Source organism: Procambarus clarkii, chromosome 22 (genome assembly GCF_040958095.1).
Source record: "Procambarus clarkii isolate CNS0578487 chromosome 22, FALCON_Pclarkii_2.0, whole genome shotgun sequence".
NCBI classification, from domain to species: Eukaryota; Metazoa; Arthropoda; class Malacostraca; order Decapoda; family Cambaridae; genus Procambarus; species Procambarus clarkii.
The window spans coordinates 43,802,213-43,828,501 of NC_091171.1; the positions used below are offsets into that span (position 1 = coordinate 43,802,213).

The following is a 26,289-nucleotide window of genomic DNA, read 5'->3' on the forward strand; positions in this document are numbered from 1 at the left end:
ACTACAATATAAGTTGAGAGAGGAGGTAAAGATATATTTCTTAAGTACTAATATTGGGGAAGTGGGTAGTGCAAGAGAGTGTGAGTTTGCAGCACAAGGTAGTAAACTATGAGGATGAACAAATCCACAAGGGCCGTGACGAGGATTTGTTCATTTGATGCATCACGTTAGTGTGATCTCTGTGTGGTATGAGGATGAAATTAGGTACTTTTTGGTTTTACTTTTAAATAGGGCATAGGTTGGACAATTTTTTAATTAATCAGGGAGTGAGTTCCAAAGACTGAGTCCTTTTATTTGCATTGAGTGTTTGCACAGATTTAGTTTGACTCTGGGGATATGGAAGATATATTTATTTCTCGTGTGGCACTCGTGGGTTCTATTACATCTATCAAGGAAAAGTTTCTGATCAAGATTAGCATTTAGAAACAAGGTTTTGTACATATAGATAGCATATGAGAATGTGTGGAGAGACTGTATGTTTAGCACATACTCTAAAATGTTTGGTATACTCTCTAAAATCAGATATTATGTCCCAAACTCTGCTCTCCTCTCACTATACTACGCGCTAATCTATCCCTATCTTACATATGGTATCCGTGCGTGGGGCTCAACCTCTGCACACTACTTCAAGCCCATCACCACCCAGCAAAAATCTGCTATCAGAACAATAACAAACTTTGCTTTCAGATAACACTCAGCCCCATGTTTAAATCCATAAACATGCTAAACATAATCTCACTCCACACATTCTCTTGTGTCAATTACATTTACAAAACCCTGTTCTTAAGTGCAAACCCTGTTTTGAAACTCTTCCTGGACAGATGTAATAGAACACATAATCACCACACCAGAAATAAATATCTCTTTGATATCCCCAGAGTCAAACTTAATCTGTGTAAACACTCCATGCAAATAAAGGGACCTGGTCTATGGAACTCACTCCCTAACGAATTGAAAAGCTGTCAGACGTTTGCCTTATTCAAAAATAAAACCAAAAAGTACCTAATTTGATCTTCATAGTTTCCTACATTGTGCTTGAAACTCGCACTGTATCTAGTGCTTTCCAATCCACCAATATATGTACCTAAGCCATACAACTTTACCATTGTAATCATTGCTGTTATCTTATATCATGGTTGTTATACTGAACACATAATTTACTGCATTATACCTTGCAATAATCCTCAAATTATGCTACAGTGTACCTGTGGATAACCCTTAAATTTACTTTAATGTACCTACTAACCCTGTCAAATTTCTTATACTATGTATTTTTTATACTTTCTTACAATGCATTTTTATACTTTCTAACAGTGTATTTTTATACTTTCTTACAACATACTTGCAAACATTTTTTGAATTTTGCTGCAAATTACCTTCTTAAAATTATCTGTTAGATTAAGGATCTGCCCGAAACGCCATACGTGTTAGTGACTTTACAAGAATGTAAAACTTCAATACTCTGTACTCTCATAAACCAAATGTACCTTCTTGTAAATAAATAAATAAATAAATAAATATGCATGTTATGGGACTAAACAGATGGGCGGTGTGTTGTCTGAAGACAGACTTTGTTATAGTTCTGATAGCAGATTTGTGCAAAGTGATGATGGGCTTGAGGTAATTTGCAGTGGTTGAACCCCAATGCACAGATACCGTATGCAAGATAGGGATAGATTAGCGCCTAGTATAGTGAGGGGAGAGCAGAGTGAGGAACATAATATCTGATTTTAGAAAGTATACCGACCGTTTTTGAGACTTTTTTGGCTGTGTGTTGTATGTGGGTGAAGAAGTTGTCTTTTCTTATACTTTTCTGGAAGGTCTCTAACAAGTAATTTTAGATTGTGATCTTGGTAAAACGAGTTCAGTGATTTAAAAGGAACCACAAGACATTTTTGCAGTACTGAACTTTAGGTTGTCTTCTGCACTATATCGTTTACATATTTCAATCCGGAATTAACAGGTAAGAGGATAGTCTTTGGTCAGGAGGGGACAGGTAGGAAACAGTTTTTGGCTTCAGTGGTGGATAGGTAAGGATACAGTGTTTGGCCTAATATGATGACATTCTTTGACTGTAAGGAAATAATATTTGGTCTTGGGAAACACTTGGCAGTCAGGAAGAGTATTTTGTTTGGATAGGATGTGGGAAGGGGGGAGAGGTTGGGGGGGGGGGGGGGTTGGAGAGATAAGTATAGTTGACTTGGAATAACAAGTGGAGGACATACCAAGTGCACGAAATGACAGTTGGGCAACTAACTTGTATTAAGTAGTTATAGATGGAGGACAATCTTAGCCTAAAAGTGCTAAAGTGATAAAAGCTTAAAGTAAAGTGAATGGGTTATGGTTAGTAGGGAACAGTTCATGATAGAATTTGTTATTTTATTATTTGCTGTTCTTGACCAACCATCAAACTTGTCTTCTTACAGGAACGTAAACTCCTCCTCAGCAGTATACAAAATAATAAAGACCAGTCCTGCTGTTACTCAAGAGGGTAAGACCTTGTCAGGCTTGTTGCATTATTATAATATCTGGCCTTCCTGTGTTATTTTTGTTGCTTCAGTTGCTTGACTACTCCCACTGTCCATTCATTTTGTAACTTGTGCCCGTGTGTTCCATCTAGTATCATATGTATAGAGTCTGCCCTTTGCTTCATAATATTACCAACTTTCTTTCCCATTTTTCACTAGCTCCCATTTACACACTATTTAGCACTAAAGGTCTGTGCATCACTGTAATCTTTTTATACCAAATACTCACTTGTACAGTATCTACCCTTTCCAACTTGGTTATCTCTAGTACCATGTACCTTGCTTTTAACTCCAGTATTCTACTCTTGCCGTGCTCTAATAAAATTCACCCTTCGCCTTCTTCACTATAGTAACATATCAACCATTTGTCTACTCTTTTACCACTGTTCACTTCACATACAGTATGTACTACAGTACCATTTCTAATACCATTCAATTGCTTTACCATAGTACCATGTATTCTTTCTCTACTCCATTATAGCACAATGGAAATTCCTTCTAATACATCATAGTAGTGTAATATGTAATTGTTGTATGTAGTACCATGTACCCTGCCTTTTTGTACTCCAATACTATCTATGTCCTCTTCACTTTTTGTAGTATAGTACCATGTGTTCTTGCCTTTTTGTACTTCAATACCATGTGCTCTTGTCTTTTGTTTTCAAATACCATGTCCTCTTCATTTTTTGTACTCCAGTACCATGTGCTCTTGCCTTTTTGTACTCCAGTACTATGTGCTCTTGCCTTTTGTACTCCAATACCATGTGCTCTTGCCTTTTTGTACTCTTAGTATTCTGTATTAATGAAGAGAGGGACCGTCTACCACTCTGTTTGCGAAAGTGAATTTTCTTGTATTTCTTTGGCAGCACTGTTTAGTAAGTTTAAATCTATGACCTCATTCTTGAAGTTCCAGGTCTCAGGAATTCTTCCATATTAATTTTATCGATTCTCGTGACTAATTTGTACATAATGATCGTGTTGCCTCTTTTTCTTCTATCTTTCCCCTCCCCGCTCAGCTCGTTGTCGCCATGTGGGGGCTTAGTGGACGGCTGCCGGAGTGTGATGCTCCTTGGGACAGTCCTCTGTCCTTTTCTAGCCTTGTGCTCCTGCTGCCGTCCTCTCCAATTCTGCTGGGCATCTTTTCCTTTTCCTTCTGTTTCGTTTTTCTCCCCCCTCTTCTCCTATCTGCTTGCCGTTTCCTGCCGACCTTTTGCTCGTTCTGGTTCTTCCCTTGGACTTCTTCTATTTTGACGCCCGGGTGCTTGAGGAGGCATACTCTTGCACCCGTAGAACTGTAGTACCCGACGTCGAGAGCGAGGGGAACCTTTTATTGTCAATTCCCCTTTCGTCACTGAACCCGATCTCGACGGACTGTCGGTTTCTTAAGGTGGCGTTTGTGGGGCGTATACTCACGACGCACCCCTAGGAGGCCCCGGCAAGATCGGCGATAGCTTCTTGTTGGGTGTCCTGCCTCTAATTGTGGCTCCATGGTGGGTGTGGGGGCACATTCGTGAATGAATTCTTCTTTTCGTCATGATGATAACCCCTGTTTCGGCTGCTTCTGGTGTACCTTCTCAGGCTCGTGGGGTGGGCGATCAAGCCCCCGAGTCGGTCCGTATTGGAAGACCGGGCTCTGTAGCCTCCGCTGCATTGGGCCCCGACCTTGCTCCTCCTTTGGCCTCTCTGACTCCTTCCCCTGGCTCCCCTCCCTCCTCTGTGGTTGGGTCGAGCCCCAAGCCCCCAGTGGTGACTACCTCGTCCCCTGGCGCGGCTCCTTCTCTAGTTGTAACTACTGCGCCTTTTAACCCCTCTCTCTCTGGGGGTTCTCACCGCCGTCCTCGTCACGGCCGCCCTCGCTCGATTCCTTCCAGTTCTGCTTCCTATCAAGCCTTGTTTGGTCCCGCTTCTAGGGCCAAATATTTTGATCTCCTCCCTCTTGATTCTGCGCCTCCTGACGATTTCTCCCTCCATCGACATCTCGTTGATTCCGTGGATGCCTCCATTACTTTCAACCCCACTCGTCTCGGTACACGTGTCGTTGCTGCTCCTTCTCAGGATGCTGCTTCCCGCTTGGCTGCCTTATCCTGCCTTGGCGAGACCCCTGTTCGGGTCTCGAAGAACGCTCAGTTGAATGCCAGTGTTGGCACTATTTTGCTCCCGCCCCATGTTGCGCCCGGTGTTCGGGACCTGCGCGACTGCCACGACGATATTCGACATATCCTCGCTGCCCAGGGCCATTCTATTCTCCAGGTGGACACGTTTACTCGTCCCCCTCGTGGTAGTCGCCGTCAACCCCTCCGGGTTGTGAAGATTACCTTTGATGGTAGGACCCTTCCACCCTCTGTCATTCTTGCTGGTGCCAGGTGCTCTGTCCAGGAGTACATTCCTTCTCCTCGGCTCTGTAACAAGTGCTGGAGGTTTGGGCATGGTGCCCTCCGCTGCTCCGGGACTGTCTCTCTCTGTCCTTTGTGTGGTGGCGAAGGTCACTCTAAGTCGGAGTGCACTTCTCCCCAGGCTCGTTGCCTCAACTGCGGTGAGGCCCATCCTACCTTCTCCCGTGCGTGCGTCCATTACAAGCTTGAGGCAGCCGTCCTCAACCTGAAGCACCGGGAGCGTTTATCTTTTCCTGAGGCGAGACGCCAGGTTCGCCGGCTCCCGCCTTATGCTAATATCTCTTATGCTCGCGTGTTGCGCTCTTCCTCTCCTCGTCCTTCCCGCCTTCCTCAGACTCACAACCGTTTCCGGGCCTTGGACCCTGATGCGCCCACTGCCCCCTCCTCTGTTCCTTTGGGTTCTCTCCCGAGGGGTCCCCCTCCTGGTCCTCTGTCCGGGGTTCCCCTTCCTTCTACCCGGTCTGTCGTGTCTTCTGTGTCTTCTTCCTCGTCCCCCTCCGATCCTCCTTCCCATCCTCTTCCTCCGTCTATCGGCTCTCCCCGCCGCCTTTCGGTGCGGGCGGATGTCCATCGCTCTCCTAGCGGCCGTCGTGTGTGCTCTCGTTCGACTTCTCCTGTTGAGACTCTGGAATCCGTTGCCCGGTACGTAGTTGCTGGGACACCGGTCTCTTTAAGTCAGAAGCGTAAGCCTGGCTCCTCTCCTTCCTCTTCCCCGGCGGGTAAGAAGGCTTCGCTTTCTTCCTCAGCTCCTCCGTCTGGTTCTGTTGCTCCTTCCCCTCCCGTTTCAGTGATTGCGCCCCCTGTTCCTGCTATGGAGGTTTCTTTGGCCCCTGCTTCCCTTTCGGTTGCTGCTCTTGCTGGGGTGCGCTCCCCTCTTTCTACTCCCCCTCTTCCTGCTGCTGTCCTTGACTGCTCCTCTCCGTTGTCTCCTCCTCTTCCTCCTCCTCCTGCTCCTCCTCCTCCGGACCCCGCCCGCCCACCTCTGATCTGTTCTCCCGTTTCCTTCCCTCCGTCTTTGCTCAGTTTACCCATGCCCCCCAACCCTGACTTTGCTGACCCTGATCCCGATCCTGATATTCTTTAACGTGCTCTGTTGCTCTTTCGCCTTGGTTTCTTCCTTGTTCTCTGGTTTTGTCCTTTCTCTTCTCGTCGTTGTCCATTCTTCAATGGAACGTTCGAGGTTATTACGCCAATTTCCTCGAACTCCAACTTCTGATTTCGTGGTTTTCGCCCCTTTGTGTCTGTCTCCAGGAGCCAATGCTTGGTGCTCGTCCTGGTCGTTTTCGTGGCTATTCCTTTCTCTCCCCCCCCCCCCAGCCATTGCTGGGGCTTCTAATTCTTCTGCTCTCTTGATTCGTGCTGATGTTCCCTTTGTTCCTTTACTTTTTCCTTTGCCTCTCCATTGTTCTGCTGCTCGTATCTTTGTGGGGAAATGGTACACAGTTTGTTCCATTTATCTCCCCCCGAGTGTCCCGCTCTCTCTTCCTGATTTGAAACACCTCCTGGACTCCTTGCCGGAGCCTGTGCTCCTGCTGGGTGACTTCAATTGTCGTCATTCCCTTTGGGGTGACGTTCTGACGAATACCCGGGGTCGCCTCCTTGAGCCGTTTCTCCTCTCTTCTTCCCTGTCTCTTCTGAATTCTGGTGAGCCCACTCATTTGGACTCTCGGACTCGCACCCTTTCTTGTCTTGATCTTTCTCTCTGCTCTTCTTCTCTTTACTTAGATTTCACGTGGCAGGTTCTTGATGACCTTCATGGAAGTGATCATTTCCCCATCCTTGTTTCCTTTTTCTCTTTTCGCCCTTCCCTCTCTTTCCCTAGGTGGCAGTTTGCTAAGGCAGACTGGACCCTATTTACCCTCAGTGCTGCTCTCTCTGACCTCTCCCTTCTGCCTCTCTCTCGCGCTCTCCTCCTTTTTCATGACACTGTCTTCAACGCTGCCCTCCGCTCTATTCCTCGCTCTTCCTCTCGAGGTCCGCGGAAGTGCGTTCCCTGGTGGAATGCGGACTGTGCTCGGGCTGTCCGCTGTAAGCGTGCAGCCTGGAAGAGGCACCGCCGTAGGCAGACGACCGATTCTTTTCTTTTCTTTCGGAAAGCGAGTGCGGTGGCCCGTAGGGCCATCCGTACGGCTAAACGTGAATGTTGGGCATCTTATGTCTCAACAATTACGTCCGAAACCCCTCTAGCCCAGATCTGGAAGCGTATCCGCAAGATAGTGGGTAAGTTCGTTCCCGATGTTTCACCGGTCCTTCACCTCCATGATACTCTTGTGGCGGACCCGTTGCAGGTCGCTTCCGAACTGGGTTCCCACTTTTCTTCTGTTAGCTCTGGTCTTCATCTTCCCCAATTTTTCCTTCTTCGTAAACCTGTCCTTGAGTCTCGTCCTTTAGATTTCTGCACTCATCTTCAGCTTCCCTATAATGATCCCTTCTCTCTCTCTGAACTTTGTTCTGCCCTGGCCCTCTGCGGTTCTACGGCGGCGGGCTCCGATGGTATTCATTATGAGATGCTTCGCCATCTCCCTCCGAGCACGTCTCAGTATTTACTGAGTCTGTATAATCGGATCTGGGAGTCGTCGTCTGTCCCTGAGGACTGGCTCGATGCCGTTGTCCTCCCTGTTCGCAAACCGGGGTCTCTGGGTACTTCCCCTAAGGACTTTCGCCCTATTGCTCTCACAAGTTGTGACTGCAAACTTTTTTGAACGTATGGTTAACGTTCGTCTGATGTGGTTCCTGGAACACCATCACCTCCTCTCCCCTTCTCAATTTGGTTTCCGCAAGTGCCGCAGCACGACAGATGTCCTGGTGAACTTGGAGGTCTATATTCGTACTGCTTTTGCTGCGAAGACCTCCGTTGTTGCCGTCCTTTTTGACCTGGAAAAGGCTTACGACACCACTTGGCGTTATCATATCCTATCTCAACTTCATTCTTTTGGCCTTCGTGGTCATCTCCCTCTCTTTCTCCGCAGCTTCCTCTCTCGTCGTTCCTTTCGGGTGCGCCTTGGTACCGCTCTCTCTCCCTCTTTTCAGCAATACGAAGGTGTGCCCCAGGGTAGTGTTCTGAGCACTTCTCTTTTTCTGGTTGCCCTCAATGGTCTTCTTTCCTCTCTTCCTTCTGGTGTCTTCTCCGCTCTCTATGTCGATGATCTTACCCTTTGTTGTCAGGGTGATGATTCGCCTCTCCTTCAACGCCGGCTTCAACTTGCAATTGATGCCGTGTCGTCTTGGGCCACAGATCATGGCTTCAAGTTCTCTACTTCTAAGACTTGTGCCATGACTTTTACGCGGAAACGGGTTGTTCTTCGTCCCTCTTTGTCACTTTATGGTCATCCCCTTGAATGCAAAGATTCCGCGAAGCTTTTGGGGTTATTCCTTGACACTCGTTTGTCTTGGTCTCCCCATATCTCTTACCTCCGTGTTGAGTCCTCTAAGGCCCTTACCCTCCTTCGGGTCTTGTCCCATACTTCTTGGGGGGCAGATAGGCGCACTCTCCTTGCTTTACATTTCTCTCTCGTCCTGTCTAAGCTCGATTATGGTTGCCCTGCTTACTCGTCTGCTTCTCCTTCTACTCTTCGCCGTCTTGATGCTTTGCACCATACTGGGTTGCGCCTCAGTTCTGGTGCCTTTCGTTCGACTCCCATCCTTAGCTTGTATGTTGACACTGGCTTCCTGTCTCTCCGGGACCGCCGTGATCGCTACAGTCTTCGCTATCTTGCGCGGTCCTTGCAACATCCTTCCTCTCGCCTCTGTCGTGCTTTAACTTTTACCCCTCCTGCGGTTCCTGTTCCTCTTCACCACCTCCCTCTTTCTGTCCGGTTATCTCGCCTACAGGATTCTCTTTCCGTTCGCATTTCTGATGTTTCTCCTCGTGTTGTTCCTTCTTTGCCCCCGTGGAGGGTCCCTCTTCCGCGGTTTTGTACATCCTTGACCCGTATCACTAAAGCTTTTACCCCTCCTACGGTTCTAAAACGCCTTTTCCTCGAGCACTTTTCTTCTCACTCCCGCTCCGTTTCTGTCTTCACCGATGGGTCTAAGTCTGCGGATGGTGTTGGCTACTCTGTTGTTTTTCCTGATCGCACTTATATGTGTCGCTTGCCTCCGGAGACTAGCATCTTTACAGCGGAACTTTATGCTATTCTCTATGCTCTTCGTCTCCTGCTTTCTCGTTGTCAGTCTTCCTTTGTAGTTGTTGTTGACTCTCGTAGTGCCCTCATGGCTCTCGGGTCCTTTAATCCGGTTCATCCAGTAGTTGTCGAGATCCAGCATTGGCTGTTTCTCGTTCACAGTAAATTTAAGTCGGTTGAGTTTTGTTGGGTTCCCAGCCATATTGGTGTGTCTTTAAATGAGCGTACGGATGCTGCCGCCAAGGAAGCTGTCCGCTCTTGTCCCATCTCTCGTAAAGGCATTCCGTATTCCGACTTTTACCCGATTATCCATTCCTCAGTCCTTACCTGTTGGCAGGCTTCTTGGTTGTCTGTTACTGGTAACAAGCTACGTACTCTTAAATGTTGTGTTTCCTCGTGGCCGTCCTCCTTCCACCGTAACCGGAGGTGGGAAACGGCTCTGGCGAGGTTGCGTATTGGCCATACTCGCTTAACCCATGGTCACTTGATGGAGCGCCGCCCTGCCCCTTATTGTTCTAGTTGCATTGTCCCTCTTACGGTCGTGCATGTCCTTCTTGAATGTCCTGACTTCCAGGACGAGCGTGTGTCTTGCTTTCCGACCGCCCCTCGCGGTCACCTGTCCCTCGATAGAATTCTTGGTGACTCGGATACTTTTGATATCGTTCGCCTTATGCGTTTTTGTTCTCGTATTGGCATCCTTGGTGATATTTAGCGCCCTCTGATTATTTTGCGTATTTGATGGTGCTACATAGCCTTCCCGGTTTGGTGCCTTCTTTTGATAATTACTTACTTACTTACTTCTTCTATCTTCTAGTTTTGGCATATTTAATGCCTCGAGCCTCTCCTCGTAGCCTTTGTCCTTCAGTTCTTGGAGTCATTTAGTTGCATATCTTTGCACCTTTTCCAGTTTGTTGATGTGCTTTATAAGATATGGGCACCATACAACCGCTGCATATTCCAGTTTTGGTTTCATTAAGGTCATGAACAATTTATTCCGTATTTCACCATTCATGTATTTAAAAACAATTCTGAAATTGGAAAGAAAATTCGAAATTTGAAATTCAGCAAAATAAATGGGCGGTGTGTTGTCTGAAGACAGTGTTTGTTATAGTTCTGATAGCAGATTTTTGCTGAGTGATGATGGGCTTGAGGTAATTTGCAGTGGTTGAACACTATGCACAGATACTGTATGAAAGATAGGGATAGATTAGTGCATAGTATAATGAGAGGAGAGCAGAGTGGGAAACATAATATCTGATTTTAGAGAGAATACCGACCGTTTTTGTGACTTTTTTGGCTGTGTTGTATGTGGGTGCTGAAGTTCAGTCTCTTGTCTATGAATAGGCCAAGGAACTTTCCATCATTTTTATTGCTAATGTTAACATTGTCTATCTGAAGTGGAGTTTGATTTGATGATTTACTACCAAATAAAATGTAGTAAGACTTATCTATGTGTAGTATGAGTTTGTTGGTTGCCATCCATGAGTGGACTTTTTTAATTCATTGTTGACAATATTATTTAGTGTGTGTGGGGGTTGGGTCAGAATAGATGAAGATAGTATCGTTAGTAAATGGTATAGGTTTAAGATCGTTAGAAACATTTGGCAAATCATTGATGTATATAAGAAATATTAGAGGTTCTAAGATGCTGCCCTGTGGCACTCGTACTGTTAATGGTAGAGTGGGGAAGGTTATGTTATTGATGGCTACAGATTTGTATCTGTCACGGAGATAGGAAAGAATATAGGTCAGAGCAGAGTCTCGGATACCATAATGGTGAAATTTAAGTAAGAGGTAGTTATGGTTTACATTATCAAAGGCATTGCTCAGGTCAATGAAGAGGCCAATTTGGAACTCATTTTTGTCTAGGGATGTATAGATTATATAAAGCAGACTAATAATGGCATCATTGGTACTCTTTTGGGAACGGAAACCAAACTGGCATCGACTTTATGTTGAGTTTTACAAAGTAGGAATTGAGCTGTTTGTAAATATTTTTTTCAAATGTTTTTGAAAGTAAAGGTAGATCTGATATTGGTCAGTAATTATTTGTCAGCTGTCTAGCTTCCTTTATGAACTGGCGTTAATCCTGTTTTTTTAAGGATGTCAGGAAACGTATGACACTAGAGATTTGTTGAACCGCAGAGTTATGGGTAGTGCAATTATTATAAACCCTTGCCTTGCTTCAGCTTGGTAACATAAACCCCTTGCCTTGCTTCAGCTTGGTAACATAAACCCTTGCCTTGCTTCAGCTTGGTAACATAAACCCCTTGCCTTGCTTCACCTTGGTAACATAAACCTTTGCCTTGCTTCAGCTTGGTAACATAAACCCTTGCCTTGCTTCAGCTTGGTAACATAAACCTTTGCCTTGCTTCAACTTGGTAACATAAACCCCTTGCCTTGCTTCACCTTGGTAACATAAACCCCTTGCCTTGCTTCAGCTTGGTAACATAAACCCTTGCCTTGCTTCAGCTTGGTAACATAAACCCTTGCCTTGCTTCAGCTTGGTAACATAAACCCTTGCCTTGCTTCAGCTTGGTAACATAAACTCCTTGCCTTGCTTCACCTTGGTAACATAAACCCCTTGCCTTGCTTCACCTTGGTAACATAAACCTTTGCCTTGCTTCACCTTGGTAACATAACCCTTGCCTTGCTTCAACTTGGTAACATAAACCCCTTGCCTTGCTTCACCTTGGTAACATAAACCTTTGCCTTGCTTCACCTTGGTAACATAAACCCCTTGCCTTGCTTCAGCTTGGTAACATAAACCCCTTGCCTTGCTTCAGCTTGGTAACATAAACCCTTGCCTTGCTTCAGCTTGGTAACATAAACCCTTGCCTTGCTTCAGCTTGGTAACATAAACCCTTGCCTTGCTTCAGCTTGGTAACATAAACCCCTTGCCTTGCTTCACCTTGGTAACATAAACCCCTTGCCTTGCTTCACCTTGGTAACATAAACCTTTGCCTTGCTTCACCTTGGTAACATAAACCTTTGCCTTGCTTCACCTTGGTAACTTAACCCTTGCCTTGCTTCACCTTGGTAACATAAACCCAGTGCCAGATACCAACCCTTGCCTGCAGTGTCCTACAAATCATTATATAGTACAGGGCATTTTATTACTATTAAATCAGTTATGTAACACGTTCCTTGTACCATCGTAGGTTGTGTCCTTCAAATATAGTGATTTCACCAGAGTTAGTCACGTGACATATTGATGCATTGTTACAACATTCAGCTTGGTGGGAAGATGGTTATACTTTTTATTTACAGATTTGCGTGGAGATGTGGTGATGGTGCACAACTCCTACTCGGATAGCCAGAAATCTGGACGACAGCTCAGCTTAAGTTGCCTCAGCCAGGATATGACCACCAAGCTCACAAAGAAAAGCTTGGTCTCCTGGGCATACAAGAGTAGTGACCCCATACTCGAAGGTAACGAAGATTTCTAGGTTTTATTAACAAGTTTTTTGTAATTTTGTATCATTCCAGTTTGGATCAAAATGTGCAATCATGTACATTTATTTATGTATTTGTGTACATGAAGGTACAGTGGGTCATGAAAGTAATATATATATATATATATATATATATATATATATATATATATATATATATATATATATATATATATATATATATATATATATATTATTAAATATGACCGAAAAAGTAAGATTAATAATTCTAACACGAATTTTCTCGATCTTTCGTACATTTCTTTTCACTGTTGGTGGTAATTCAAAAATCAATTCTCCAAAATTCATTTTTATTTCTAGTCTGACGCGACACTTGAGCGCGTTTCATAAAACTTATTACATTTTCAAAGACTTTAGTTTACACATACACAACTGAATAGAACTTACACATCTCCCATTTGTTTATATCTACATTTGAGTGAGGTGGATGGGGTGAGGTGGCATTAATAGGGTATTAATTTCATCAACACAAGACAGAACACGAAACAATGGGTATTGAATGGAAGTGATTGTAGAAAGCCTATTGGTCCATATTTCTTGATGCTTCTATATTGGAGCGGAGTCTTGAGGTGGGTAGAATATAGTTGTGCATTAATTGGCTGTTGATTGCTGGTGTTGACTTTTTAATGTGTAGTGCCTCGCAAACGTCAAGCCGCCTGCTATCGCTGTATCTATCGATGATTTCTGTGTTGTTTACTAGGATTTCTCTGGCGATGGTTTGGTTGTGGGAAGAGATTATATGTTCCTTAATGGAGCCCTGTTGCTTATGCATCGTTAAACGCCTAGAAAGAGATGTTGTTGTCTTGCCTATATACTGGGTTTTTTGGAGCTTACAGTCCCCAAGAGGGCATTTGAAGGCATAGACGACGTTGGTCTCTTTTAAAGCGTTCTGCTTTGTGTCTGGAGAGTTTCTCATGAGTAGGCTGGCCGTTTTTCTGGTTTTATAGTAAATCGTCAGTTGTATCCTCTGATTTTTGTCTGTAGGGATAACGTTTCTATTAACAATATCTTTCAGGACCCTTTCCTCCGTTTTATGAGCTGTGGAAAAGAAGTTCCTGTAAAATAGTCTAATAGGGGGTATAGGTGTTGTGTTAGTTGTCTCTTCAGAGGTTGCATGGCGTTTCACTTTCCTTCTTATGATGTCTTCGACGAAACCATTGGAGAAGCTGTTGTTGACTAGGACCTGCCTTACCCTACAGAGTTCTTCGTCGACTTGCTTCCATTCTGAGCTGTGGCTGAGAGCACGGTCGACATATGCATTAGCAACACTCCTCTTGTACCTGTCTGGGCAGTCGCTGTTGGCATTTAGGCACATTCCTATGTTTGTTTCCTTAGTGTAGACTGCGGTGTGGAAACCTCCGCTCTTTTCCATGACTGTTACATCTAGAAAGGGCAGCTTCCCATCCTTTTCCATCTCGTAAGTGAAACGCAGCACGGAACTCTGCTCAAACGCCTCCTTCAGCTCCTGCAGATGTCTGACATCAGGTACCTGTGTAAAAATGTCGTCAACATACCTGCAGTATATGGCCGGTTTCAAGTTCATGTCGACTAAGACTTCTTGCTCGATGGTACCCATGTAGAAGTTTGCAAACAGGACACCTAGGGGAGAACCCATGGCGACCCCATCTACTTGCTTATACATGTGCCCATCCGGGCTCAAGAAGGGTGCCTCTTTAGTACAAGCTTGGAGTAGTTTCCTTAGAATATTTTCTGGTATGTCAAGAGGAGTACAGGCTGGGTCACGATACACTCTGTCGGCTATCATCCCGATTGTGTCGTCCACAGGTACGTTGGTGAACAGTGATTCTACGTCCAACGAGGCTCTTATCCCTGTGGCCCGTGTGCCCCGTAGTAAGTCAACAAATTCCTTTGGAGACTTCAGGCTGAAGGCGCAAGGGACATAAGGAATCAGCAGGCCGTTGAGTCGCTTCGCCAGTCTGTACGTGGGTGTGGGTATCTGGCTAATGATTGGCCGAAGTGGGTTTCCAGGCTTGTGTGTCTTGACATTTCCATACGCATATCCAGGTTTATATTCCCCAGATTATTGGGGAATACCTGTGGACAACGTACCTGTGGACGAGACAATCGGGATGATAGCCGACAGAGTGTATCGTGACCCAGCCTGTACTCCTCTTGACATACCAGAAAATATTCTAAGGAAACTACTCCAAGCTTGTACTAAAGAGGCACCCTTCTTGAGCCCGGATGGGCACATGTATAAGCAAGTAGATGGGGTCGCCATGGGTTCTCCCCTAGGTGTCCTGTTTGCAAACTTCTACATGGGTACCATCGAGCAAGAAGTCTTAGTCGACATGAACTTGAAACCGGCCATATACTGCAGGTATGTTGACGACATTTTTACACAGGTACCTGATGTCAGACATCTGCAGGAGCTGAAGGAGGCGTTTGAGCAGAGTTCCGTGCTGCGTTTCACTTACGAGATGGAAAAGGATGGGAAGCTGCCCTTTCTAGATGTAACAGTCATGGAAAAGAGCGGAGGTTTCCACACTGCAGTCTACACTAAGGAAACGAACATAGGAATGTGCCTAAATGCCAACAGCGACTGCCCAGACAGATACAAGAGGAGTGTTGTTAACGCATATGTCGACCGTGCTCTCAGCCACAGCTCAGAATGGAAGCAAGTCGACGAAGAACTCTGTAGGGTAAGGCAGGTCCTAGTCAACAACGGCTTCTCCAATGGTTTCGTCGAAGACATCATAAGAAGGAAAGTGAAACGCCATGCAACCTCTGAAGAGACAACTAACACAACACCTATACCCCCTATTAGACTATTTTACAGGAACTTCTTTTCCACAGCTCATAAAACGGAGAAAAGGGTCCTGAAAGATATTGTTAATAGAAACGTTATCCCTACAGACAAAAATCAGAGGATACAACTGACGATTTACTATAAAACCAGAAAAACGGCCAGCCTTCTCATGAGAAACTCTCCAGACACAAAGCAGAACGCTTTAAAAGAGACCAACGTCGTCTATGCCTTCAAATGCCCTCTTGGGGACTGTAAGCTCCAAAAAACCCAGTATATAGGCAAGACAACAACATCTCTTTCTAGGCGTTTAACGATGCATAAGCAACAGGGCTTCATTAAGGAACATATAATCTCTTCCCACAACCAAACCATCGCCAGAGAAATCCTAGTAAACAACACAGAAATCATCGATAGATACAGCGATAGCAGGCGGCTTGACGTTTGCGAGGCACTACACATTAAAAAGTCAACACCAGCAATCAACAGCCAATTAATGCACAACTATATTCTACCCACCTCAAGACTCCGCTCCAATATAGAAGCATCAAGAAATATGGACCAATAGGCTTTCTACAATCACTTCCATTCAATACCCATTGTTTCGTGTTCTGTCTTATGTTGATGAAATTAATACCCTATTAATGCCACCTCACTCAAATGTAGATATAAACAAATGGGAGATGTGTAAGTTCTATTCAGTTGTGTATGTGTAAACTAAAGTCTTTGAAAATGTAATAAGTTTTATGAAACGCGCTCAAGTGTCGCGTCAGACTAGAAATAAAAATGAATTTTGGAGAATTGATTTTGGAATTACCACCAACAGTGAAAAGAAATGTACGAAAGATCGAGAAAATTCGTGTTAGAATTATTAATCTTACTTTTTCGGTCATATTTAATAATATGTGTCTACAGGAAAGACTGCTACCAAAATATATATATATATTGTGACGGTAACGCGTTGGTGTTCGGCTGTTTAAGGCTAGGGGTATGGCCTCGTCACATAGTTATAAAAAAAATAGAAAAACTGGAACTTCGTCTGTGGTAAGGTAAGGAGAAGACACACAAAACACAAGTAAAACTTTAACAATGAAATTTTAATTACGTTAAATAAATCAAAACATGAAAATAATGCACAAACAAATTCTTATAATAAAATCAATGAATCAAAATAATAAGAATACTTAAATGACAAAATGAAAAGTTACGTTAAGGCAAAATAAGAAGTGCAACACAAAAGTAAATGGGAGGTGCTGGAATATTGGCTTAAAGCCACCACCTCTCTCAGTACACGCTAACGTCTAGCTGGGAGGAGTGCTGGCTACGAAAGCACGGAACATTCTGAGGACTGATGTTGGGGCGACCCCAGACATCAGGTAGTATTGGGGGCGAGTGCAGGTGCAGCCAGACCGGCGACCAATCAGCGGAGCCGTAGCGATCAACGGGTAGTTTGGTGGTTGGAGTTCGAACAGGTGGCTGGATGCATACGTTTCTGCTCACCCTGGCAAGCCTTGCTGGTGCTGGTGTTGTTGTCGTTGTTGGACATTTCTTCCATAGTCTTTTTATATAATTGTGAAGACGTAATTTTGGAGGGAAGAGCAGGCTCAATCTCTTGAAGGAGATTATCGTCACAACTCTCCCCCGAAGCCTGCGGTTCTGGAAGAAGTACGTCGTTATGTGGTGGAGTATTGGATGGAGTCGCTTCTACTTCATAAACTCTGGAGAGGGCATCGGCTATGGTGTTGTCAGAACCCTTGATATAGCGGATCTCCAGGTTGAAGTCTTGTAAATACAGAGCCCATCGTAGAAGACGCTGGTTGGTGAATTGGGCTTGATGTAGGAAGCGGAGAGGGTTGTGGTCTGAGAAGATGGTGGTAGACCTGGCGCCTTGTAGGTACGGAGCGAAGTGTTGGAGGTTCAGGACGATGGATAGTAGCTCCTTTTCAATAGTGCTGTAGTTCCTCTGGTGTGGTTTCAGTTTGTAGCTGTAGTAGCTGACAGGTAGAACCTCCTCGCCTCGTTGTTGCATCAGGACACCACCAACGCCGGTACCACTGGCGTCGACATGAAGGACGAAAGGCTTGGTGATATCTGGAGAGGCGAGAATGGGGTTAGAACAGAGGAGGAATTTGAGTTGTTCAAAAGCAACGGTTTGCTGCATGGTCCAATTATACCGTTGCTTGGGACTGGTTAATAGAATTAGAGGTGTGGCGACTGTACTGAAATTCCTCACAAACCTACGGTAGTAAGAGGCAAGACCAAGGAAGCGCAGGAGCTGCTTCCTGGTGGTAGGCTGTGGATACTGTAGGATGGCTTGAGTGTGTGAGTCTAACGGAGCTATGCTGCCACTCCCAATAACATGACCCAGATAACGCACTTTACCTTTCGCGAAAGTGGACTTGTCCAGGTTGATGGTGAGGCCGGCTGTCAGGAGCTTGGAGAACAGACGTCGCAGCTGGAGCAGATGTTCACTCCAGGAGTTGGAGGCTACGACGATATCGTCCAGGTAGGCGTATGTGTTATCCAAGCCCTGGATGACACGGTTGACAGCTCTTTGAAAGGTGGCCGGGGCATTACATAGTCCGAAAGGAAGGCGTTCATATCTGAAAAGTCCAAAAGGAGTGATGAAGGCAGATATCTCTTTAGCGCGCTCCGTTAGACACACTTGATAGTACCCCTTAAGCAAGTCCACTTGGGACAAGTACTGGGCACTACCAATGGCATCAAGGATGTCATCTATCCTTGGCAAGGGGTAAGCATCCTTGACAGTGACAGAGTTCAGTTTTCGATAGTCAGTGCACAACCGCACCTTACCTTGGGGTTTGGGCACCAAGATACAAGGTGAGGCCCAGGGGGACTCACAAGGTGTAGCCAGTCCATGATCCAAGAGGTATTGCACCTCAGCACGCATGACTTCCTTCTTGCTCGGGCTGATTCGGTAGAAGGGTTGACGAATCGGCCGGGTGTCGGGGAGCAGTTGGATGTCGTGCTGGGTAACATTACACTCTTGGGGATCATCTCTGAACAACTCTTGATGTTCTCTGAAGATCTTGACGAGAGGTGCACTATGATTATCCTGAAAGTATTTGGGAAGATCATTAAGGATTTCGGAATTAGAAAGCGCTGACTCCTTGTCAGTGCTTTCGGGAGGAGAAGCTGGGAAGGTCTCACTGTGGATGTAGGGTTCTGTGAATGTGGAATAATTAGTCAAGACAGTGGGAGGAGTACCATTATATTGCTTCAGGAGGTTGACGTGGCACAGCTGGGTCTTCCGCCGCCTATCTGGAGTCTCTATCACATAATTATTATTATTCCTGCACTCTTTGACGCAGTAGGGTCCTGAAAATCTGTTTTGTAAAGGTGAACCTGGGATAGGGAAATAAGCAAGGACGAAGTCTCCCGGCTTGAATTTTCTTACTTTGCTGGTCTGGTCGTAATGAGTCTTCATTCTCACCTGGGCTTTCAATAGATTATCATGGGCAAAGCGGTGGACTCTCTCTAGAATGTGCTGAAGGTTTTGAAGAAACTGGGGCACATTCTGATGCTCACTGAAGGTGGCATCTCTGAGAGAGTCTTTGAAAGCCTTAAGGGGAGTACGGCACTTACGGCCGTAGAGCATCTCATAAGGAGATACTCCTAGGGACTCATTGGGGAGACTTCTGAAAATACACATTATTAGGTCAATCTGCTTATCCCAATCCTTTGAGGTTTCACTACAAAACTTTTTCAAGAGTGCTTTGATGGTCTGATGACTACGTTCAAGAGAACCCTGTGAAGCAGGATGATAGGGGCTGGACAATACCTGTTTGATGTTGAACTCCTCCAGTGTCCTTTTGAAGAGATCACTGGTGAAGTTGGTGCCACAGTCACTTTGAATCTCCCTGGGAAATCCGTATTGAGTGAAGATCTTCAGTAGATGTTTGATAACCGTAGCAGCCGTGATGTTCTTCACTGGAACTGCTATGGGAAATCTGGTGGTAGGACACAGGATGGTTAGGATGTAGGCGTTACCTGAACTGGTCCGAGGTAAAGGACCAACACAGTCTATTATGAGTCTGTGGAAAGGTTCCGCAGGCACCTGTATGGGAATCAGTGGTGCTCTGGGAATGGAGACGTTCGGTTTGCCTGCCATCTGACATGTATGACACTGTTTTACGTACTGTTTGACGTTGTTTACCATACCTGGCCAGTAGTAGTCTTGGCGAATCCCATGGTAAGTCTTGTTGAAGCCGTAGTGGGAGAATGCTCCGTGGGCCAGGTGTAGAATAGTGGGCCGCAGGCTGGTGGGAATCACAAGTTGTTCGGTGTTGGCCCAATCGTCCTCCTCCTTCAGTTTACTGGGTCTATATCTGCGGTAGAGCAAGTCGTTCTCTAGGAAGAACCCAGGAATACTGTCGGGTTGAGTCTCAGCCTGGAAAAACAATGGTGTTAAAGTAAGATCTTCCCTCTGCAACTTACGGAACTCCAACTTGGTCAGATGCGGGGGTAGTTTCTGAGGGTCTTGAGGGACAGCGGTAGCAGTAGAGTCAGCTGGCTGTGGACGTGCGGCTTGTGCACGGGTGGTCACGAGAACCGGAGGAGAAACATCATCACTCTCTTGAACCTCTGCTGGAACATACTCAAGAACAGGGTTACTTGGCACAGAGTTACACACCTGGGGTTTGTCCATGACGATCAGGTTGGTCGGTTGCAGGTCTTCTGCCAAGTCGTTGCCTAGGAGAAGTTGCACTCCAGGCATGGGAAAAGGCTTTTCCCTGACGGCGACTTGGACTTCCCCGTTCACGTAGGGACAATCCAGGTGGACTCTGGCGAGAGGGTATGGAGTAGTAGCAGTGAGGTCAGTGATGAAGACCGTTTCCCCGGTGTAGACTATGTTGGGCACAGCCGACTTCAAGATGATCGATTGTAGAGCCGCTGTGTCCCTCAAGATCTTCAATTTGAAACGTCCCTCCGGATTTGAACCGTTGGCAGAGACAGTTCCAGTATACAGGTGGTTACTGAAAAGAGAAAGATCATTAACATCAACACCAACATTCATCACAGGCTTACCGGACTTAGGAGGAGTTGGTTTGGGTCGTTGTTGGTCAGTGGTTCCCTTGTATTGAGACTTACCACACTTGTCTATGGTATGTCCATAGAGTCTACAATACTTGCAGTACAGTTGTGAACCAGCTTGATCGGGGCTCACCTTCTCGTAACTGTACCACGACTTCTTACTGGAGGATGGTTCAGGTGTCAGCCGGTGGATGAGGCTGTAAGTGTCAGCCGACTTAGCACACTTCAGGTAGTCGGTTTCTTCTTTATCTGCTAAGTAGAGGCGGACAGGAGGTGGCACACGTCTCAAGAATTCTTCAACAAGCATCAGGTTGACGAGTTCTGCAAAAGTAGAGACATGTGCTGCTTCCAGCCATTTCATGAAATACCTCCGTTTCGTGTTAGCAAACTCGAGGAAGGTAGTGGTACTTGCCTTCAGGTGGTCACGGAATTTCCTTCTATAACTTTCAGTAGAGAGGAGGTAGGCGTCCAACACTGCTTGTTTCAGAGTGTAGTAGTCATTCTCAGACGCCAAAGTACTGAGTGTGACTGCAGCTCTACCTGTAAGATGGACTCTGAGAAGTGTGGCCCATTGGTCGACAGGCCAACTGAGTTGATTAGCAAGGGTTTCAAAGGTGGTAAAGAACACATCAACTTCTGCTTCTACAAAGGATGGCATTAACTTACTTGCATGTGATATATTAAAACTGACGGGAAGATTGGCAGTAGCTTGCTGGCGTTGAGCGAGGTGTGAAGTTTCCAACGTGTATTCCCGTTGACGACACTCAAGAGCCAGAGTCGCTTGTTGCTTGTCATGTTCGCGTTGTATTTCCAACTCGCGTTGTTTGGTTTCAAGCTGTAAGCGTTCACGTTCACGGAGCATTGCAAACTCACGTTCCTTGAGGGCGATCTCTTCCCTTCGTATGTCAGCTGCTTCCCTTTGCTGTTCGCGGGCTTCCCTTTGCTGCTCACGTTCAATCTTGGCCAGCTCTAGTTTGAGTTTCAGCGTTGCCAAATCAGTTTTATCTGCAATATAGTAAGTTTCGTGAGTTTCAGAGTCTATCTTACCTTGCTCTAAATAGTAATCCAGCAACAGGTTGTGTAGGTCATTTTTGTTGGCTTGGTAGGGAACTTCTAGTTGATACTCATGTGCAAGAGTTTGTAGTTCAGTCCTCTTGGCACGACTTAAAGTCCCTATTTCACCTGCTGGATTTGCACGGAAAGTTTGGAGACGAAACATGGTGAAATTAGCAAATAAAGGTACACGAATGTTCAATAATGAAATGTCAGAAACAGGACAACGTGGCAACTGGCACCTATCCTGTGTGATCTTTAACAATTAACGTTAAGTGAAAGATATTAAATGATTAAATGAAATCAAGGGCGCAGGAAATCTTGTACCCGGTACTCATGTAAGAGAATAAGGGCAAGAAAATCCTACTAACAAATGAAACAGTTTCGAAAACAAATGAAACAGTTAAATGCTTCAAAAGTAAAATTGGTAGTCCAAGGATGTAGGCATACCTTGCCAAGTCTCTATAGGACATAAAGCAAGTTTTTCCTACTGAATTTAATATGATACTTACAGAATTAGCGAACTTTTGTGCTCTGAAAAAATAAGCTAATTCCCTACCGTTGTATGTATCATCATCTCTGACTGACGTGTAGGGGTGCGAGGTGTCAACTGGTGACGAGAACTGCTGCTGAGGTCCCAATTCAGCAACTAAAGTTCGAGCTAGAGGAACTATGGCCCTCTTTGTCCTCCTACAGTCAGATTGCAGAAGATTGGGTACTCTTGACCCGGGGCAGACCACAGTACCAGGGTACCAATATGATGATCTGTCAGAATGAGAAATATTCAAGGGACATAGATGGTAAACACGAGTAATAACAAGGAGGGAGAGATGACCAATTAAGAGTATGACTGCGGCCTACAGTCACCACGTAATCCAAAGTTGTCTCACCTTCACTATATGTTACTCTCGTAATGCACAATACACCGCACCTTATAAAAAATGAAATTGAATGAAAAATAGTAAAGCTACGTTAACAGTTAAATACGCTTACCATAAATTACCACTTGGCACCAGTACCTGAGTGAAGCTCCTAGGACAGGCCCCCATATAACTTGTGACGGTAACGCGTTGGTGTTCGGCTGTTTAAGGCTAGGGGTATGGCCTCGTCACATAGTTATAAAAAAAATAGAAAAACTGGAACTTCGTCTGTGGTAAGGTAAGGAGAAGACACACAAAACACAAGTAAAACTTTAACAATGAAATTTTAATTACGTTAAATAAATCAAAACATGAAAATAATGCACAAACAAATTCTTATAATAAAATCAATGAATCAAAATAATAAGAATACTTAAATGACAAAATGAAAAGTTACGTTAAGGCAAAATAAGAAGTGCAACACAAAAGTAAATGGGAGGTGCTGGAATATTGGCTTAAAGCCACCACCTCTCTCAGTACACGCTAACGTCTAGCTGGGAGGAGTGCTGGCTACGAAAGCACGGAACATTCTGAGGACTGATGTTGGGGCGACCCCAGACATCAGGTAGTATTGGGGGCGAGTGCAGGTGCAGCCAGACCGGCGACCAATCAGCGGAGCCGTAGCGATCAACGGGTAGTTTGGTGGTTGGAGTTCGAACAGGTGGCTGGATGCATACGTTTCTGCTCACCCTGGCAAGCCTTGCTGGTGCTGGTGTTGTTGTCGTTGTTGGACATTTCTTCCATAGTCTTTTTATATAATTGTGAAGACGTAATTTTGGAGGGAAGAGCAGGCTCAATCTCTTGAAGGAGATTATCGTCACAATATATATATATATATATATATATATATATATATATATATATATATATATATATATATATATATATATATATATATATGTTTGTTGTTATATGTTATGTTCTTATAAACCACTAACACGCATAGCTTTTCGGGCAAGTCTTAAAGTTAAACAAAGAATTTGCCATGAAGCACACACTTGTCAAAAAAAAAAATCTCACGGAAAAACAATCAAACATAAAAGTTACAAACAATTATTTCTACAAGGAGATAGTATTTAGTTCATTGCTACCTGCCCACCACCAGTTCTGCCTCAGTGAACACACTGTTTGTCGATCCAGTTTTCTCAGTTCCTTGTTCCAAGGCACATTTGCCCCAGGCTGTCTGAAGTGTCATTTAAACTAGCCAGACTGTATTCACCTAATTGTATTCACCTAGTTGTGCTTGCGGGGGGGGGGGGTTGAGCTCTGCTCTTTCGGCTCACCTCTCAACTGTCAATCAATCAACTATTACTATATATGACTGAAATCTTGGGACAATACAATGCACCTTACAAGTCTGCAGAAATTCCAGATTCAGAACAATCTTCCTAACTGTGAAATCCACTTTTTCCAATCTTCTGTATAAAGTCACTACAGGTCTTGCATATCGTTTAATTAAAATATTTATGATAGATGTTACCTTCGGGAATCTTATTATCAGGACACAACAGCTGAGTGTGGCAAGGGCTGCACCAAATACATTTTTACATGAACAAATCCGCAAGGGCCGTGACGAGGATTCGAACCTGTGTCCTGTACGCCAGATGCAGAGTGCTCCTGGCAGTATGGGTTCGAGTCACTTCTGGGGGGGGGTGAGTTTTCAGTTAAATATATATGAAAAATTACATTCGCGGCACCTGCTCCCCGCCACTGGGTTGGCAAGGTCGAGTCTACCTGAGCGCTTACTCACTCAGTGTCCATAAATTGCTTAAATTCTCAGCTTATTCAAAGCTAAAGTACTGTCTGTTACATATAATATTTTATGTCAGAGTCCCATAAATAGAGGCCACATTTTAACAATATAAGAAGGGAAAATAATTTGTTGGAAATACAAAAAATTCTACGCAACACGGGGGTGTTATATTATAAAGTACTCATCTAGTTGTGCTTGCGGGGGTTGAGCTCTGGCTCTTTAGTCCTGCCTCTCAACTGTCAATCAAATGGAAAGGAGGGACAGGAATGTGGCGCAGTGCAGTGGTTAAATCTCTCGAACCACCAGCAAAATGCTCCCTATCTAAGGAAAGACACAGTCCAAGCCCACCAGCTTACCTGAAGGGTAAGGGTAACGCCAAGTCAGGAGACTACCTTGGAGAGTGTTTTCCAAACACTCTAGGGAAGACAACCATGACTGTGCTAGTTCAGCACTTAAGGAGCACACAGGGAAGAAAACCCTGACTGCATGCAACTCCAAGCACTCGATAACTCCTGACTCACGCTACACAAATGTGCATAGGAACAGCTCCAAAGGCAAAACCCACTTGAAAAACGAGAGAGAGGAGCCAGAGTGACTAGAGTTGGGCGACCAGACACACCAGAAAATGAACTGCTGGTGGAGAGGCTGGCTTATTTGGCCTGCCTCCCTCCTCCATCCTTTTTGGTAAAATATAAAATGAAAATGATATTGAGACCTTACAAAGAGATCTAGATGAACTCCACAAATATTCAGAAGATTGGTAAATGCTTTTTAAAATGGATTAATGCAAGACCTTGCAAATAGGGCATTACAATCCACGTCACAACTACCAAATTAACAGCATTTCCTTGCAGCAGATTGATGAAGAAAAGGACTTAGTAGTGAGTGTGAGAGTTTTGAGTGAAGTGGAATAAATGAAATTTGTATAAGGAATTGAGTTCGGAAAAGTTCTAAGAATTTTAATCTTTATTCCTGTCGTGATATTCAATTAGGTCGCCTGAGGAAGGATTTGCTTAGCTAACACACCAGTGTAGTAAGCAGCTCATTCCTCACTTTGGGACCATGTATGAACAATTGACTAGGCGCGAGCAAACGCCGAGACCCCAATGAAAATTGAAATACCCCCACTAGGCCGTCGACCTTCGCCATTCGCCGAAGCGAATCTAACGAGTAGGTCAAGGGCTCTCACAACAATAATTTATTGTTGTGTGGTGCCGTAAATTTGGTCCAAAGCTCAGAATCAGTCTCAATTTGATTAGTCGAGTGTGTCAGAACACTTACATAACAATTATAATATGTGGAGTGTAACGAAAAGACAGTGTTAACCATAACAACTTAGTTTATTCAATAAAGTACTAACTACTACAACAAAACAAAAGAAATGTCAATGACGTTACTCGAAATCCTTCCTGTGACACTATCAATGACAGCTAGACACCAGCCCCTCGGACTGCTTAATGAACTAACTCGAACATAAGCGTGACCACAGAGGAATCAACAAGAAACAAGAACTAACAGATCTATAATCACAATTATAACAAATGACACAGAGGGTTCTGAAACACGTCTCCAGTAACCTCCTAACTGTTCTACGCCTCAGTGCAGTCTACTCCTGCAACAGCGGTTGCAATGCAATCAAATCAGTAGTCTTTCAATGACAACAATAACTAATGGGTTCACTGGCAACTCCAGCACCCTTCCTCAAATTAATCCGTACGTTAACACTCCGTCCCACGGACGATCAACAATCAATAATAATTTGATTTACGTTAATAACAAAATAACATTTACGTTAATTTAATAACTCTTACAACTGTCACTAGTAACGCGGAAATTACACAACACTCTACCCGTCGAGCATTCAGTGAGAAAATCCCATTAATCCCTGTACTACTAGACCGCTGATTAATCTCTTTACTAGTTACGTTAATTTACGTTAATCGGTTACTAACCACTCAGCGATGGTAAACTCTGATTTACAATGTCCAAAGTGCTAAGAGAACGGTAATCACTCGTGATTACCTTTAGAGTAATTAATTACTATCCTTAAGATCAATAATTAATCAATCAAATACGCAACCTTTCACACTGGCTCAGCAATTTACATTAAGGTATGAATTCCGTCTAAGCCTTCCATACTCAGACCAATTCAGGTGGCTAATAACAGTAATTAAGCACCACGTTTACGTTATTCTAAAATGACGTTACTCCTCCCACGAG

At 44.6% G+C, this 26,289-nt stretch overlaps 1 protein-coding gene across 2 annotated transcripts in view; it reads left to right on the forward strand.

The window, feature by feature from the left end:
* The window catches only part of LOC123759639 (receptor-type tyrosine-protein phosphatase T), a 138,171-nt gene that overhangs the window by 16,446 nt on the left and 95,436 nt on the right, over positions 1-26,289 (forward strand). For both annotated transcript variants that reach the window (XM_069328917.1, XM_069328916.1), the window contains exons 6-7: positions 2,427-2,491; positions 12,316-12,477. In XM_069328917.1, coding sequence (XP_069185018.1) covers positions 2,427-2,491; positions 12,316-12,477 — 227 coding nt within the window. The remainder of the gene's footprint in view (positions 1-2,426; positions 2,492-12,315; positions 12,478-26,289) is intronic.